We start from the raw sequence: 16,120 nt of genomic DNA, 5'->3' as shown, positions 1-16,120 counted from the left end.
TGTAAAATTCATAGCTTTTTCACCAAAATTGGAAGTACATCAAGCATGCTATTTGTTGTGAAAATTCTGCATCTTCTTCCTCACTTTTTTTGCTGGGTATTGTTGTATATTATTTTTGTAAATTTGTGTAATTTGAAAAATTAAAAAAAAAATCTGGCAACGAATTTTAGCAATTTCAACTTGAAATAGTGAAGTTGTTTAATTGATATCAAATTAATGATTTATTTAATTAACTCTCTATTAGTTACATATAAAAAATATTTAATTCATTCACTTACCCTTTTGACCAATAATGTGATAATTATTAACATGAGGTCGCTCGTACAAGCTTGACTCCAGCAAAGCCCTAAAACGAGGACATTTATCCGACAACATTTTCAGCTTTTGTATAACATAAGTTTTAATTTCGAAATGACGATCACTTGAAGCCAAATAATCCAACAATTGTCCCAACTGTGTTGGTGTTGGTTTCATTGCCAACAGAATGTCCAAAGCCAAGGTACGAGCAGAGGAATCATATTTTTTTTGTATTTGATAGAAGATGCTAGTGAAAGCTTGCCGATGCTTCTCATTGAAATGTATAGTGGGGAATGATTTTAAAGCTTGCATAGCGGCAATCGATATTTTAGTTTCTTCATGTAAAGCATATTTCAATAAAATGGGAATAGCGGAAGGGTCTTGTAGATTTTGTAAAGCTCTTATGTAGCGAGTCTGGCATACCTCATCTTCGCAGTCTTCGTGGAGATTCTTTAATATAAATTGTTTGATTTCTTTTAAAAGATTATCTTTAGCATCAAGGCCAGACTGATGGGTGAGAGAGGTCACACACTGAAGTACTGAATCTTGAAGTTTTTGATTTTTTATTGCTGTATCTGCCGATGTTAGACGCTCAAAGAGATCTTCGATAATACTCCTATCGGGATGAGTTCCTACTGATAGAGATTGTAAATATTTCTCCCATAAATCCACATCCGAGTTTTGATTGTAATCAAAAATTTTATGAATGGCATTGTGAGCATCGATAGTTTGTGCCGCTCCCAAAAGGTCCACCAATTGAGAGTGTAGCTTTTTGTTGGATTTTAATATGTCCTCAAATTCTTCCTGTTTGGTAATACGCGCTAGAGGTATAAGTTTAACAAAGGCTTCGGCTAAAGCTTCCTTGCCTATCAAATCATCAGTTAAATCATTGGCGAATAAGGCAACTTGTTGTTTTAACTGCAATATTAAAGAAAACATAAAAATGTAAAGAGATTTTGTTATAATTTTGTCTGAAACTTACGTTTACATCTTTAATTTCACTAATAACACCATCTACATCAGCTTCAATATCAAATACTCTATACCAGTCCAACAAACTTTTAATAGCTTCATCAGAAGTTTTATAAGCTAGCTGCTCCACAGGCTCTGAGGTAAAAGTACTATGTTTTAATACAAACAACGACTCCACTTTAGTACCTACTTCTGGCTGGGCTTCCAAATTTAGTTTGTGACTTTCAACCGAAGAGGCTGTCAATAACTGGCCATCAGCTGACAAATCATATTCAACTCTTTCAAATGATTTCTGATGAACACCTAAAATTATACATTAGATTACTATTAGTTGTTTTTGTTAATACATCTTTATATTTTCATTTCATTTACCTAAAGGCTTTTCGCCCCGATAATTGACCTTCAAATCCCAGTGCGAACAGTCTGTTTTAATTTTATTTACTTTTGTAGACGATTTAATATTATAGAAATTATTACAAATTCCCGAAACATCTATTTCGCTTACGGGTCCATTTTCAAAATTAATGTGCATTAATGATGCTATTCCCCGTTCAATATTTAACAGAGATTGATCCCGTGAAGTATGTGCGATAATTTTATTTGGTTTGTTTTCGATGAAACTGATGTAGAAGGGTCTGTCGGGAATTTTATCAATCTCTTGTACTTTTGCATTGCCCTTTTTGCTCGGAGCGGTGACACGATTTTCGGTAAAGTAAACTTCTATAAGTTGCTCCTTTTCTGTGTTCCATACGGAATTGATTTTGAGTAGTGAACTGAATGTGTAACTCGTTTCCTGTGTTGAGACATGATGCAATTGTTTTGTAGAAACTTTATTTTCAAGTACATAGTACTGTTGACTCGCATAGGGTATGAGGGGCCAAGATGCTGGAAAGAGATGGCTTTTAATTAGAAAATGTGAAACAAATTTTCATTACACAGAAAAAGGTTTCAACTTAAATAGAAGTAATTGATTTCAATTCATAACATTTATGTATAAATAATTTCTTAAATAGCATGGCAAAACTAACCAGATACAATTATTAGATTAGAGGCATGATACAACCATTAGAAGGTAGAATCACCAGGGAGAGAGTTTAAAATGCTATGCCTTCACAAAAAAAAATAATCGAGGCTATATTAACTAAGCTTAAATAGTTAATTTCTTTTTATATGAAAACTAAAAACTTAAGTTTTATTATCTTTGCCAATAGGTAATTCAAACAATACACTTTACCTAAAAACTATGTTAATATAACTATTGGAATTAGTTATTTGATGTTTGGTATCCTTTTTCGATGTTGTTTTTGTTTATTTTATTGTCAATTGAAAATATTTTTGGTGCAAAAGGGTATGTATGAAATTATCTAAAATTTTAGTTATATTAACTAAGAAACTTTATAAATGCCATTCTACCCTTGCGCTTAGTTAAATTTATACTCTATTCTTAGGAAATATAACCTATGGATTTTTTTGTGTGTTGTTACGTCAAATAATAGAAAAATAAAAAACAGAAATCCAAAAACACGAATAACAACAAATGAAAATTGAAAAATATTTGAAATACATAATTTATTCGAAAAAAAATCATTTACGCCTTTTACTGGCTCAAGAGAAGGTGTCGCACAAAGAATAATAACAAGAAGTGAAACGCTGTCAAAAAAACCCTAAGTCGGTTGTCAAAAAAAACCTAACTATAAGAATGTATTGGTATCATTTTATTTATATGTATTGGTTTTCAAACCACTTTCACCACACTCCTCAAACACACAGAGTTGTAAAAAAGCGACCTTAAAAATTATAACAAAATTGTATTACAAAAATTCAAACAATTCTCAAATTATTTGAATGATATTTGATCTGGAGAGGTTTAATAAATAGATTTTTCCGCTTTTTATTCCATAATTTCTGCAAAAATTAAGTTTATTTAAATTTTTTTATTAATTTCCAATACGAAATTTTACAAATGTGTTTATTTTAGTTTTTATTTCAACCCCCAAAAAATTAATGTCAAAAAAATTAAAAAAATATTTTTTTCGTTTGTGCAAAATATACACGTTTCGGTTATTTAAATGGTTCAAATGTGTGGAAAAAAATAATAAAAATATTATGTGATGGTGAAAGTGTGTGTTAGAATTGCAATTTTGTGCAATTTTCAAGAAAAAGTTTTGAAGTTAAATCTCTCTCTCAAGTGTGTTGAATTCATATACTACTAGTATGTGAGAAGAGAGAGAAGTTGTTGTTGTAGAAAAATTGAGAGGCTTCCCTTCTTGTTATTCTTTGGTGTCGCATTTGGCATTAGACGTGCACGTTTTGTGACTTCATGCAGTTCAATATTATCGGAGTCATTGAAATGATGCATGCAAATCCGGGAGTGTTTCTTCAGCTCCACACCGCAGGCTGCACTCCATTCTTTAATTTTATTTTCAGGACATTTTATAAATCTTACGAGATTTTGTTCAAATGAACATTTACACAAACAACATTTAACACGCATGTTTCTTCTTATATGTATGTATTTTTATACCCTTCAGCTTCGTGAGAAGGGTATATATAAGTTTGTCATTCCGTTTGTAATTTCTACATTTTTCATTTCCGACCCTATAAAGTATATATATTCTGGATCCTTATAGATAGCGGAGTCGATTAAGCCATGTCTGTCTGTCTGTCTGTCCGTCTGTCTGTCTGTCCGTCTGTCTGTTGAAATCAATTTTCTGAAGGCCCCAGATATCTCCGGGATCCAAATCTTCAACAATTCTGTCAGACATACTTTCGAGAATTTTGCTATTTAAAATCAGCAAAATCCGTCCATAAATAACGGAGATATGAGCAAAAATCCGAGACAACCTCTGAAAATTTCATCAAAAAACACAATGTATTGCATGCTTTGACAAAAAAACAACAAAACGTATGGTTGGATGTGCAAGCTATGCGTATTTTGTTTTTTTTTGTGTTTTGTTTCTTTTGGCGTTGTTGTTGTTTTTTATACAACTAAACGTTTGTTTGGTTGTGTGCAAAGTAAATTAATAAAGTAGCGACAGTACTACAACAAATACAACATTTACAAAAACCACAAGCAATTTTGTTTTTGGTTTAAGGTCTGAGCTGTCAAAGTTGCCTGTTGTTGTTTTTGCTTTTGGGCTTGTTGTATTTTTCGCCACAACAACCACAAGTGAATTGACAGTTCAGACCAAAGTAAAAAAAATAGTCAGCTGTTCTACTGAGTCTACTTTATTAATTTACTTTGGTTGTGTGTTGGTTTTTTTGACAAAAAATCAACAAATCGTATGTTTGAATGTGCATGCTTTGCGTATTTTGTTTTTCTTTTGTGTTTTGTTTCTTTTGGCGTTGTTGTTGTTTTTTATACAATTAAACGTATGTTTGGATGAGTGTTGGTTTCATTGCCTTGCGTATTTTGTTTTTGTTTTTTCTTTTGGTGTTCTGTTTCGTTTGGCGTTGTTGTTGTTTTTTGTGTTCTTGATAAATTTAGGATGCTGTACGCTGAAAGTGGGCAATGTACATACATACCTATAGACTTATTATAAAAAATAATAATGCATCCACAACAAAGGTGAAGGGTATATAAGATTCGGCATAGCCGAATATAGCACTCTTACTTGTTTAAATTGAATTTAAATTTTTCAATTTAGTTAATTTTTTATGTTTTATTTCAATTGTACTTTTATTTTTTATTTTATATTAGTCTGACAATTCAAGGCATGTATAATTGAGAACATATTTTGTAGTGATTCTACCTTTTATTGTTATATTATGTATAGAACCAAGTTTGTAAAACAGCAGAATTTTTATCAACATCTTTTATTTGCCTTATAAGCATAAATTCCTTATCAATTTCATCAAAGAATTACAGAAATATTGGTATCGAACAATTGTGGATTTATTACGTCAATGTTTTTAATGATTGCATTTGATTTGATTAAAAAATGTTTGCAATCAGTTTTTAATACTAATTTGTATGTTAAAATATCCATACTTGAAAGACTTACGATTACTTTACCGCCTAAATATATTTTGCTTAGCGGTAGTTGGTTATCATCATCCTTAAAATTTTATGATTATTTTAATGAGAAATATGTACAGTGACCGACAAAAGTCTACATACGACCATTATTTTCGTAACTCGCGGACTTCTAAACCATAATAAGTAAAAGTAATGATGCAGTTTTATTTCAAATGCATTTTTAGTAATATAACAAAAAAATTTCGCTAAATTTATAATTAATTTAACTTTTATTCACAAAAAATTAAAAAAATATGTTGACAAAAGTCTACATACGATCTCTACACTAAATAAACATTTTTCAGCGAATGCAAATTTTCATTAAATTCAATATTTTGTTGGGCCACCACGGGCATCTACAACCGTCTGAGCATCGAAGCAACTAAATTTTCCAGTTCTGCGGACGTTATATTTTGCCGTTCTTCTGGAAGGTTCTCCTTTAACATTGGTGCACAAGTAATAAGATGTTTTCGGATCTTCCGTTGTAGAATTTCCCACACGTGTTTTGTTCCAAAATGGATTTGTACTGATAACGTTCCATATTATCCTCAATAAACACTAACTTTCCCACTCCAGAAGCAGCGACAGTACCCCAAACCATCACACTGCCAACACCATGCTTAACTGTAGCGAGTAAGTTTTTCGGATCCATTGCTGTATTTGTTTTGCGCCATACTTTATCTCTCCCATCACTTCCAAATATGTTATACTTCAACTCATCAGTGAACAAAACTCGCTTCCAGAATTCCATGTCCTTTTCAAAGTGCTTTTGGGAGAATTCCAAACGAAGTTTGCGATCCGTTCGCTAATTTACGAGGAGTTCTGCTTTAATTACCATTATTATTTAAGGTTCTTTGAATTGTTCGTGGATGAACAATAACTTCTGATCTTGTTGCGAATTCTTTGGCCAATTTTGTGGTATTTACTTTTGAGTTTTTGTTGACTTCTTTTAAAATGAAGATTACATATCTACGATGTAGTTTCTTTGGGCGACCACTTCGCAGCATGTGTTTAACTCTACAAGTGTTTTCAAAGTTACTGAATATTGTTTGAACTGTAGACTTAATAAATTGCATGCTTATCTGTTAGTATTAAAAAAAAAACAGGACATGCTGTGGTCGTATATAGACTTTTGTCAATGTTTTTATACCCTTCACCTTCGTGAGAAGGGTATATATAAGTTTGTCATTCCGTTTGTAATTTCTGTCTGTCTGTCTGTCTGTCTGTTGAAATCAGTTTTCTGAAGACCCCAGATATCTTCGGGATCCAAATCTTCAATAATTCTGTCAGACATGCTTTCGAGAATTTTGCTATTTAAAATCAGCAAAATCGGTCCACAAATCGCTGAGATATGAGGAAAAAACCAAGACAACCTCGATTTTTGACCTATATCTGGATTACTAAGACATTAATATAGACAATATGGATATCTAATGATAGATATTTCAAAGACATTTGCAACGACGTATGTATATAAGACCATAGAAAGTTGGACCTACAATGGGTCAAAATCGGGAATCTTAAATACCCTTCACCAAATTATACTTCAAAATTTTAATTTTTAGGTAAACAAAATTTAATTTTTTTCCAGTTGTTTTTTTAATTTTTGGAAAAAAAAAATTGTTCGATTGTTATTTTAAATTTTTTTTTTTTTAAATTTAAATTTTTTTTTTTTAAATTAAATTTTTTTTTTTTTTTTAAATTTAAAAATTTTTTTTTTTTAAATTTTAAAAATTTTTTTTTGGTTCTTTAAATTTTTTTTTTTTGAAAAAAAAAATTCGGGTTAAAAATTTTTTTCCCGATTTTGACCCATTGTAGGTCCAACTTACTATGGTCTTATATACGTCGTTGCAAATGTCTTTGAAATATCTATCATTAGATATCCATATTGTCTATATTAATGTCATAGTAATCCAGATATAGGTCAAAAATCGAGGTTGTCTTGGTTTTTTCCTCATATCTCAGCCATTTGTGGACCGATTTTTGCTGATTTTAAATAGCAAAATTCTCGAAAGCATGTCTGACAGAATTATTGAAGATTTGGATCCCGAAGATATCTGGGGTCTTCAGAAAACTGATTTCAACAGACAGACAGGCAGACAGACAGACAGACAGACAGACAGACAGACAGGCAGACAGACAGACAGACAGACAGACAGACAGACAGACAGACAGACAGACAGACAGACAGACAGACAGACAGACAGACAGACAGACAGACAGACAGACAGACATACAGACAGACAGACAGACAGACAGACAGACAGACAGACAGACAGACAGACAGACAGACAGACAGACAGACAGACAGACAGACAGACAGACAGACAGACAGACAGACAGACAGACAGACAGACAGACAGACAGACAGACAGACAGACAGACAGACAGACAGACAGACAGACAGACAGACAGACAGACAGACAGACAGACAGACAGACAGACAGACAGACAGACAGACAGACAGACAGACGGACATGGCTTAATCGACTCCGCTATCTATAAGGATCCAGAATATATATACTTTATAGGGTCGGAAATGAAAAATGTAGAAATTACAAACGGAATGACAAACTTATATATACCCTTCTCACGAAGGTGAAGGGTATAAAAATATTTTATTCAAAATATTATTGTGCGTTTATCCAAGGCATTGAGCAGCAACACAATTCTGGCCAAGGTTTTCAATTCCTGCGTATCGTTAATATAAGGATTTAGTTTATGCTTGATTGTGGTTATATCTGCAACTAAATCACAAAGCTGTTTGCCGGCACAAACCTCTTGCACCTCTACGAATAAGAGAACAATTTTACGAATGTACAACCGTTTGTGTAATCTCTTAACAAGATTTGAGAGACAATTTCATTGGGACAACTCTCCGATTCTTGGTATGATGAATCTCTAGCCAACACAGAAAGTAGTTCCAGTAAAGACTGCAGTAACACGTTTGTAGCACAGGTTAGTTTTATAAAAGAAAGTCGACCACAAAATCCTTTTAATGCAACAATTGAGGCAACGTTAGAATTTCTCTGATAAATTTAAAAACATCCATTTTTTTAAAGTCTGATTGAAAAAGGTATCACTATCTTCGGGCAGCTCTTAATTGTCATGGCCTATGTGATATAAAGGCACACGACTTAGATTAATCCGTTTTTTATCTATTTTAAATACAAATTGCAGTATTGTGAACTGTTACATACTACACATATTTCATTTAAAATTTCTCGGAGTATTGAAACATTTTTCTAAATGTGGCAACACTTCACTGAATATTTACAAATAAAATAAACTTCAAAAATCCCCTTTCTTGTCAAAAAAATATAAATGAAACTACCAAGGCGTATTTAACAAGGTGACAGCAGTGGCGAATTGAAATAAATACAGGCGAATTCACTTATTTTTTATATATAGAGTTTGACATACGGGCGTACGGGCGGATATTTTTTATATATGTAGTTTGACATTTGTGCGAGCTATTTCTCTAATCAGCTGTGCTGCCGATGGCACCTTATGAAATGCACCTTGGAGCAAGGCGAATCTAATGTGACCTCGCGAGAACAGCTGATTACAGAACTAACACGCGATAATGTCAAACTGCATATATAAAAAATATTCGCCGGAACGCCATTATGTCAAACTCCATATATAAAAAATAAGTGAATTCGCCTGTATTTATTTCAATTCGCCACTGCTGTCACCTTGTTAAATACGCCTTAATATAGAGTTTGACATACGGGCGAATATTTTTTATATATGTAGTTTGACATTTGTGCGAGCTATTTCTATAATCAGCTGTGCTGTCGATGGCACCTTATTAAATGCACCTAGGAAACTACCTTGTAATTTTTTTATATCATGCGGAGGACTAAATTACCGTTCAATACATTAATTACCGTACGGTTAACATCACTGCACCCGTATGTGTGAAAAGAGAGTACTTCTTTACTCTCTTTAATAAGGTGCCATCGGCAGCACAGCTGATTATAGAAATAGCACGTACAAATGCCAAGCTACATATATAAAAAATATTCGCCCGTACGTCCGTATGTCAAATTCTATATATAAAAAATAAATGAATTCACCTGTATTTTTTTCAATTCGCCACTGCTGTCACCTTGTTAAATACGCCTTGGGCGAATCTATAGAATCTATAAATTCGCCTTGCTCCTTCCCAAGGCGAATTTATATACAAGGTGGTGTCAGTGGCGAATTCAGGCAAATACGATCAAATTCATGCATTTTTTATATATGGAGTTTGACATTCAAAACCACTCTCTCATTGTTTCGAATGTCAAACTCCATGTATAAAAAATGCATGAATTCGCTCGTATTTGCCTGAATTCGCCACCGACATCACCTTGTACATAAATTCGCCTTGCTCCTACCGTTCTATGCGTTTATTCCAAGGTGCATTTAATAAGGTGCCATCGGCAGCACAGCTGATTATAGAAATAGCACGCACAAATGTCAAACTACATATATAAAAAATATTCGCCCGTACGTCCGTATGTCAAACTCTATATATAATGCATTAAACACATTCAAGACAACAGGCTACACGACTACACGAACACAAATTCTGCTGGTTACAGTTGTAGTCGTGTGGCAGCTACTGAATTATTTTAAAGACGACAGCTACAAAGTAAACAAAAATATGGAATATGTAGGAAGGCTGATGCTGGCCACGTCTAGACTTGCCACCTTTTAAAATTTCCAAAACGGGACACCACTAAATGATCAGAGAACGATGGAAAAAAAACATGGAAAATGACCTAGTGTGGGTTGTAGGACTTGCTGAGTACATTACAAATTGTGTCAAACAATTTCAGAAACACATTCAAATTCAGCAGTTAGTCTGAAAAAATCGTTTACAGCATAGGTGGCCAAACATGCAATACGAATGTTCTCAGCAAAAACTCAAAATAAACACAAAACAAAAACAATTTAATTTAATTTTCGGTGCAAAGTACACATATATTCATTTGTGTTCTCTTTTATATTTTACACTACACCATATGCATTTTAAACACTCTCTTTCTGGCCACCTCTGGTTTACAGTGATGTTTTTCAACTTATCGATCTGTAACTCAGTCAGTTTTTGTTCAATTTTTATTTTTTTTAACGTGTTGGTAAAGAAAACATATTACGCTTCAAAATGACATGCATTTATTGATACATTTGTAAGTTATAAGTATTGTTTTTGTTACGATCTTTTTTTATTTGAGTCGCTTTTCATTGCTTATTTTGATATGAAAGCTTATAAAAATGTATATCAATGTATAAAGAAAAGTTCTTAATAAAACATGGTTTTAATTTTTCAAATCGGATGAAAACTGTAAAAGTTATTCAACTTTTCATTAATACCTTTTTGAGTATTTTCTCCCCCAGCGCATATAAATGTAAAAAAAACAGGGTAAATATTTTCGAACTTTTCTCGAAAATGTTTAATAACTTTTGCAAATATAAACCGATTTTAATAAGTAATATCTCCTTTTTGTCTATATAAAATTGTCTTTAAAGCTCTGTGCAAAAAAAAAATTGGTTTTCATAGAAAAAAATTAAAATAACTATTGTTGAATTTGAAAAATTACGAATAGGCATACAACCTCCATTAGGACGCTTTTCAAGTTCTGACAAAAAGTGTTATTTTGAAGCAGTGTTATCCTATTTTATTTATTAATCAATCAACAATAACACATTAATTTTAATTGTGTAAAATCTGGAGAGCTATTACTGTGAAAGTCTTCGAACTTTATACAGGAGTAAATAGTTATTTTCGAATATCTGGAGAACTATAATTGTGGAAGTCTTAAAATTTTGCCCTAATATCACCCTTACTATTCTACATTTTTTGGGTGAAAATGTTATTGTGTTAGTGGGCGTGACATCTCTCATACAAAGTAAATAGTTAATTTCGAATATCTGGAGTACTATAATTGTAAAGTATTTAAACTTTGTATGAATCAAATTCTTGTTACTATTCTTGTTGAGATTGACTGAAAATGGGCGAGACTGAATTTTTTAAAGTAAATAGTTATTTTCAAATATCTGGAGTACTATAATTGTGAAATTCTTCAAACTTTATATGAATCAATTTCATATCACGACATGAAGTTTAAACAAATTGGGAAAATAAATATTTTCAGAACTATAATTGCGAGATTCCTCAAACTTGTCCGATAGCTCACTTATCATTTTACATAGTTTGGCTGTAAAATGGTCGGGATTGGATTAGTGGGAGTGACACCTCCCATACAAAGTATATAGTTAATTTCGAATATCTGGAGTAATTGTAATGTATTTAAACTTTGTATGAATCAAATTCTTATCACTGTACAGAGTTTAGCTAAAATGGCCATTCAAAGTACATAGTAAATTTTGAATATCTGGTAGGGTATTCAATCGATTAACCGTTAATCGGTTAACCGATTAATTATGGACGGTTAACTGTTCGAATAATTTAAAATTGCCGATTTTCAAATAACAAATAAACCGATTAATTTGTGTCGATTAACCGATTAACCGAAATTCCTTTTTTTTGTTGCACTTTAACACATTTTTGTATTTATTTTTCCGTTTCAATTCAAATACAAATTTCAAATTAAAATTACATACATATTTTGTTTAGTGAGTATAACAACTGACATATTTAATTTACATGTATTTCAAACTTTGTTTGTATTTACATGTATAGACGAAACTTGTTATACCCTTCACCTTCGTGAGAAGGGTATATATAAGTTTGTCATTCCGTTTGTAATTTCTACATTTTTCATTTCCGACCCTATAAAGTATATATATTCTGAATCCTTATAGATAGCGGAGTCGATTAAGCCATGTCCGTCTGTCTGTCTGTCTGTTGAAATCAGTTTTTTGAAGACCCCAGATATCTTCGGGATCCAAATCTTCAATAATTCTGTCAGACATGCTTTCGAGAATTTTGCTATTTCAAATCAGCAAAATCGGTCCACAAATGGCTGAGATATGAGGAAAAAACCAAGACAACCTCGATTTTTTACCTATTTTTGACCTATATTTGGATTACTAAGACATTAATATAGACAATATGGATATCTAATGATAGATATTTCAAAGACATTTGCAACGACGTATATAAGACCATAGTAAGTTGGACCTACAATGGGTCAAGCACTCTTACTTGTTTTTTGAAATAAGTCTTTTATCAGAACTTAACAAAGGAAAACATTTAAATTATATTCTTTTTTTAAAAGATTATTTCAGAAAATCTCACTAAAATTCTATAAAACTCACATGTGTATACAAAAAGGATCTCAAATACCATATTTGCTATTATTTTTTGGTTGAATGTTTTTGTACACAAAATTCATGGTTGTATTTTCAATTTAAAATTAAAATATAAATTATTCGGTTAATCGAATAATTTTAAATTAACCGATTATTAACCGAATAAATCTAAGCCCCGATTAATTATTTGCTCGATTAACCGATTAAACCAGAAACCCGATTAATTGAATACCCTAATATCTGGATAATTAAAATTGCGAGATTCTTCAAACTTTGTCTGAAAATCTATTTTTTATAATTTTACCTAATTTGTTTCACCTCATTAAAAAAATAGTTTATAAAATCTTTAAAATTTTTTTATTTTACTACGTAGGAGTAACGAAGCGCAGCGGGTTATTTAATAAAGTTTACCTATTTCAGTCCATAATTTAAAATTTAAATTTTTAATCGCTTTTATCAGTTTTTTTATTATTATTTGAAGTAATAAATTCGACAAACTCAGTCCATTTCAATGGACCAACAACTCACCTTTAACTACAGTAGAAGCATCCTAGATCGAGTATCGTGCCATTTATTTTTCATGAAAGTTAAATAATGTTTACTAATGAGTTTATTGAAACTCATAGAAGTTAATGCACTAAGTACCTATGTATATTGTTAAATAGTGATATTCAGTTTTTAGAAAATACTATATTTCAGAAAATAAAGCATCCTTGTTTATCGGTATTTCCAATTTTTGATTTTTTTATATTTTTTGTGGTAATTAATGAAAAAGTTTTTTTTTTAAACGGGACAAATGGCGTCCCGTTCAGAGTATCGCCGGGACACGGGACATTCGACTCTAAAACTGGTCAGTCCCGTCGAAAACGGTACGGTTGGCAAGTCTAGCCACGTCACTTATAAATTTTCATCGCACAGAGAATAAAAATTATGGTGAGTTCTGGGATGTTCAATGTTGTATAAAAAGAACAAACAACAATAATAATTATAAACATAATAACTTTCACCTATATTAATATTTAGAATGACCTCAAAACACTGATTATTAAAAAAGGTTATCACCATAGACAACAACTAGATAGGTAACTGAGAGCCAAAAACCTAAGTCTGTTGTCAAAAACCTAATTCATGAGAATGTGTTGCATGTATTTTGTTATTGTATCTCCCGTATGTGTGAAAAGAGAGTAATTTTTCCATATATATTACTCTCTCCTTCCGTTCTATGTGTTTATTCTATGGTTATCACATAAATATAGAAAAATTTTTTAAAGAAAAGTAAAACAACAAAGAATTTTAAAACTGAAAATGTCTAACAAAAACTTTTCAATAATTTAATCTGCAGTCATTTGTTAAATCTATTAATATCAATAAACAATGTACTTTTTCCGTTCAAATAAATTATATTAATTAGTTTAATTAAACGTTTATTAGAAATATTTGAATATTCTAAGCTTTACTTTCTTCAGCAACTAGTTGTGTTGTAATACATACTACAATAATAATAAATTCCACATCCCTCATGCATTGAACACATTGAAGACAGCAGGCTACACGACCACAAATTCTGCTGGCTGGAGTTGTAGTCGTGTGACAGCTACTGAATTATTTTAAAGACGACAGCTACAAAGTAAACAGCTGATTTACAATTCAGTGGTGCCACTTTAATAAAAAATAACCGTACAAAATTCCAAAGTAATTAAGATTTAAACAATTATTTTGAGTAGACATATATATCTAATATAAAAAAATCTCGTGTCACAATGTTAGTGTTTGAACTCCTCCGAAACGGCTCAACCAATTTTTATGAAATTTTGTATGTATGTTTGGTAGGTATGAGAATAGGTCGTAAAGTATATTTCATACTGCTAGGTCATTAGGGGGTCCCTATCCAGAAAAAAATACGTATAAAACCTAATTTACACATTTTTTAATCGCGATTTAAGTATTTTATATTAGCAAAATATCCAAATAATTCAAACAGAACGAAACGGCTCTACCGATTTTTATGAAATTATGTATGTATAATATAATTTGTATGGCAGGACAACGTTTGCCGAGACAGCTAGTATGGTTATAATTAATTATGTACCCGTTATTAATTTACATCAATATGGTTATCAAAAACTTCTCTTAATTAAGTAAAAAAAATATATTTTTTTAAGCACTCATTTGATTTACATTTTTTATTATATTATCAACACTATTTCTGCTTTGTAGTTGACAGAAATATAAATTAGTTTAATTCGGCTACAGCGGTGTGTATTCTAATTTTGACAGATTGCAGTTGGTAGCCTGCTGTCTTCAATGTGTTCCATGCATCATTTTCATAAACATACATGTACGCTTTAATTATGCTCAAAAAACTATCGGAATTTATTAATTTCTTTTGTGCCTTTTTTGGTCTTTGCCACTTACCCGCTAAACAACTTGAACATATTAAGCATAAAATTATAGTTAACCATCTTAAAATCATACTGATCACAAATGTTTGAGGAAATTTTCTTGTTTAATAGATTATTTGCCGAAATTATCAAATTCGTTTTTATCAATATTGTTGTATTGCTGGTTTCATTGATATTTCTTTAATTTAGTTCAGTCAAGCCCGATTTTAGCACTTCGCCAAACAAGTATTAAGAACAAAAAGAGAAAGTGCACTGTGTGAATGAGGAACGAAGAACAATGAATAAAGAAAACACCGATATCAAGATGTATTAACAAGGTGGCAGCGTAACTACAACCAAAGTAAATTAATAAAGTAGCGACAGTACTACAACAAATACAACATTTACAAAAACCACAAGCAATTTTGTTTTTGGTTTAAGGTCTGAGCTGTCAAAGTTGCCTGTTGTTGTTTTTGCTTTTGGGCTTGTTGTATTTTTCGCCACAACAACCACAAGTGAATTGACAGTTCAGACCAAAGTAAAAAAAATAGTCAGCTGTACTACTGAGTCTACTTTATTAATTTACTTTGACTACAACAATACAAGAACAATAGCAAGGCGTATTTAACAAGGTGACAGCAGTGGCGAATTGAAATAAATACAGGCGAATTCACTTATTTTTTATATATAGAGTTTGACATACGGGCGTACGGGCGAATATTTTTTATATATGTAGTTTGACATTTGTGCGTGCTATTTCTATAATCAGCTGTGCTGCCGATGGCACCTTATTAAATGCACCTTGAACAATAGCAAAGTAAATTAATAAAGTAGCGACAGTACTACAACAAATACAACATTTACAAAAACCACAAGCAATTTTGTTTTTGGTTTAAGGTCTGAGCTGTCAAAGTTGCCTGTTGTTGTTTTTGCTTTTGGGCATGTTGTATTTTTCGCCGCAACAACCACAAGTGAATTGACAGTTCAGACCAAAGTAAAAAAATAGTCAGCTGTTCTACTGAGTCTACTTTATTAATTTACTTTGAACAATAGCAAGGCCAAGGCGTATTTAACAAGGTGACAGCAGTGGCGAATTGAAATAAATACAGGCGAATTCACTTATTTTTTATATATAGAGTTTGACATACGGACGTACGGGCAAATATTTTTTATATATGCAGTTTGA

General features: G+C 31.7%; 1 protein-coding gene across 1 annotated transcript in view; it reads right to left on the bottom strand.

Annotated features, from left to right (window-relative positions):
• Mtp (microsomal triacylglycerol transfer protein) overlaps positions 1-15,191 on the bottom strand; it is a 70,323-nt gene extending 55,132 nt beyond the window's left edge. The window contains exons 1-4 of the mRNA XM_065499751.1: positions 14,969-15,191; positions 1,642-2,154; positions 1,280-1,572; positions 279-1,215 (exon numbers count right to left, since the gene is read on the bottom strand). Of these exons, the coding sequence (XP_065355823.1) occupies positions 279-1,215; positions 1,280-1,572; positions 1,642-2,154; positions 14,969-15,026 (1,801 nt within the window). The 5' untranslated portion in view covers positions 15,027-15,191. The remainder of the gene's footprint in view (positions 1-278; positions 1,216-1,279; positions 1,573-1,641; positions 2,155-14,968) is intronic.
• Positions 15,192-16,120: the final 929 nt, after the last annotated feature.

This window comes from Calliphora vicina, chromosome 2 (assembly GCF_958450345.1).
Source record: "Calliphora vicina chromosome 2, idCalVici1.1, whole genome shotgun sequence".
Classification (NCBI taxonomy): Eukaryota; Metazoa; Arthropoda; class Insecta; order Diptera; family Calliphoridae; genus Calliphora; species Calliphora vicina.
The sequence above is the reverse complement of the archived record's forward strand: the minus strand, read 5'-3'. Positions and strand labels throughout refer to the sequence as shown.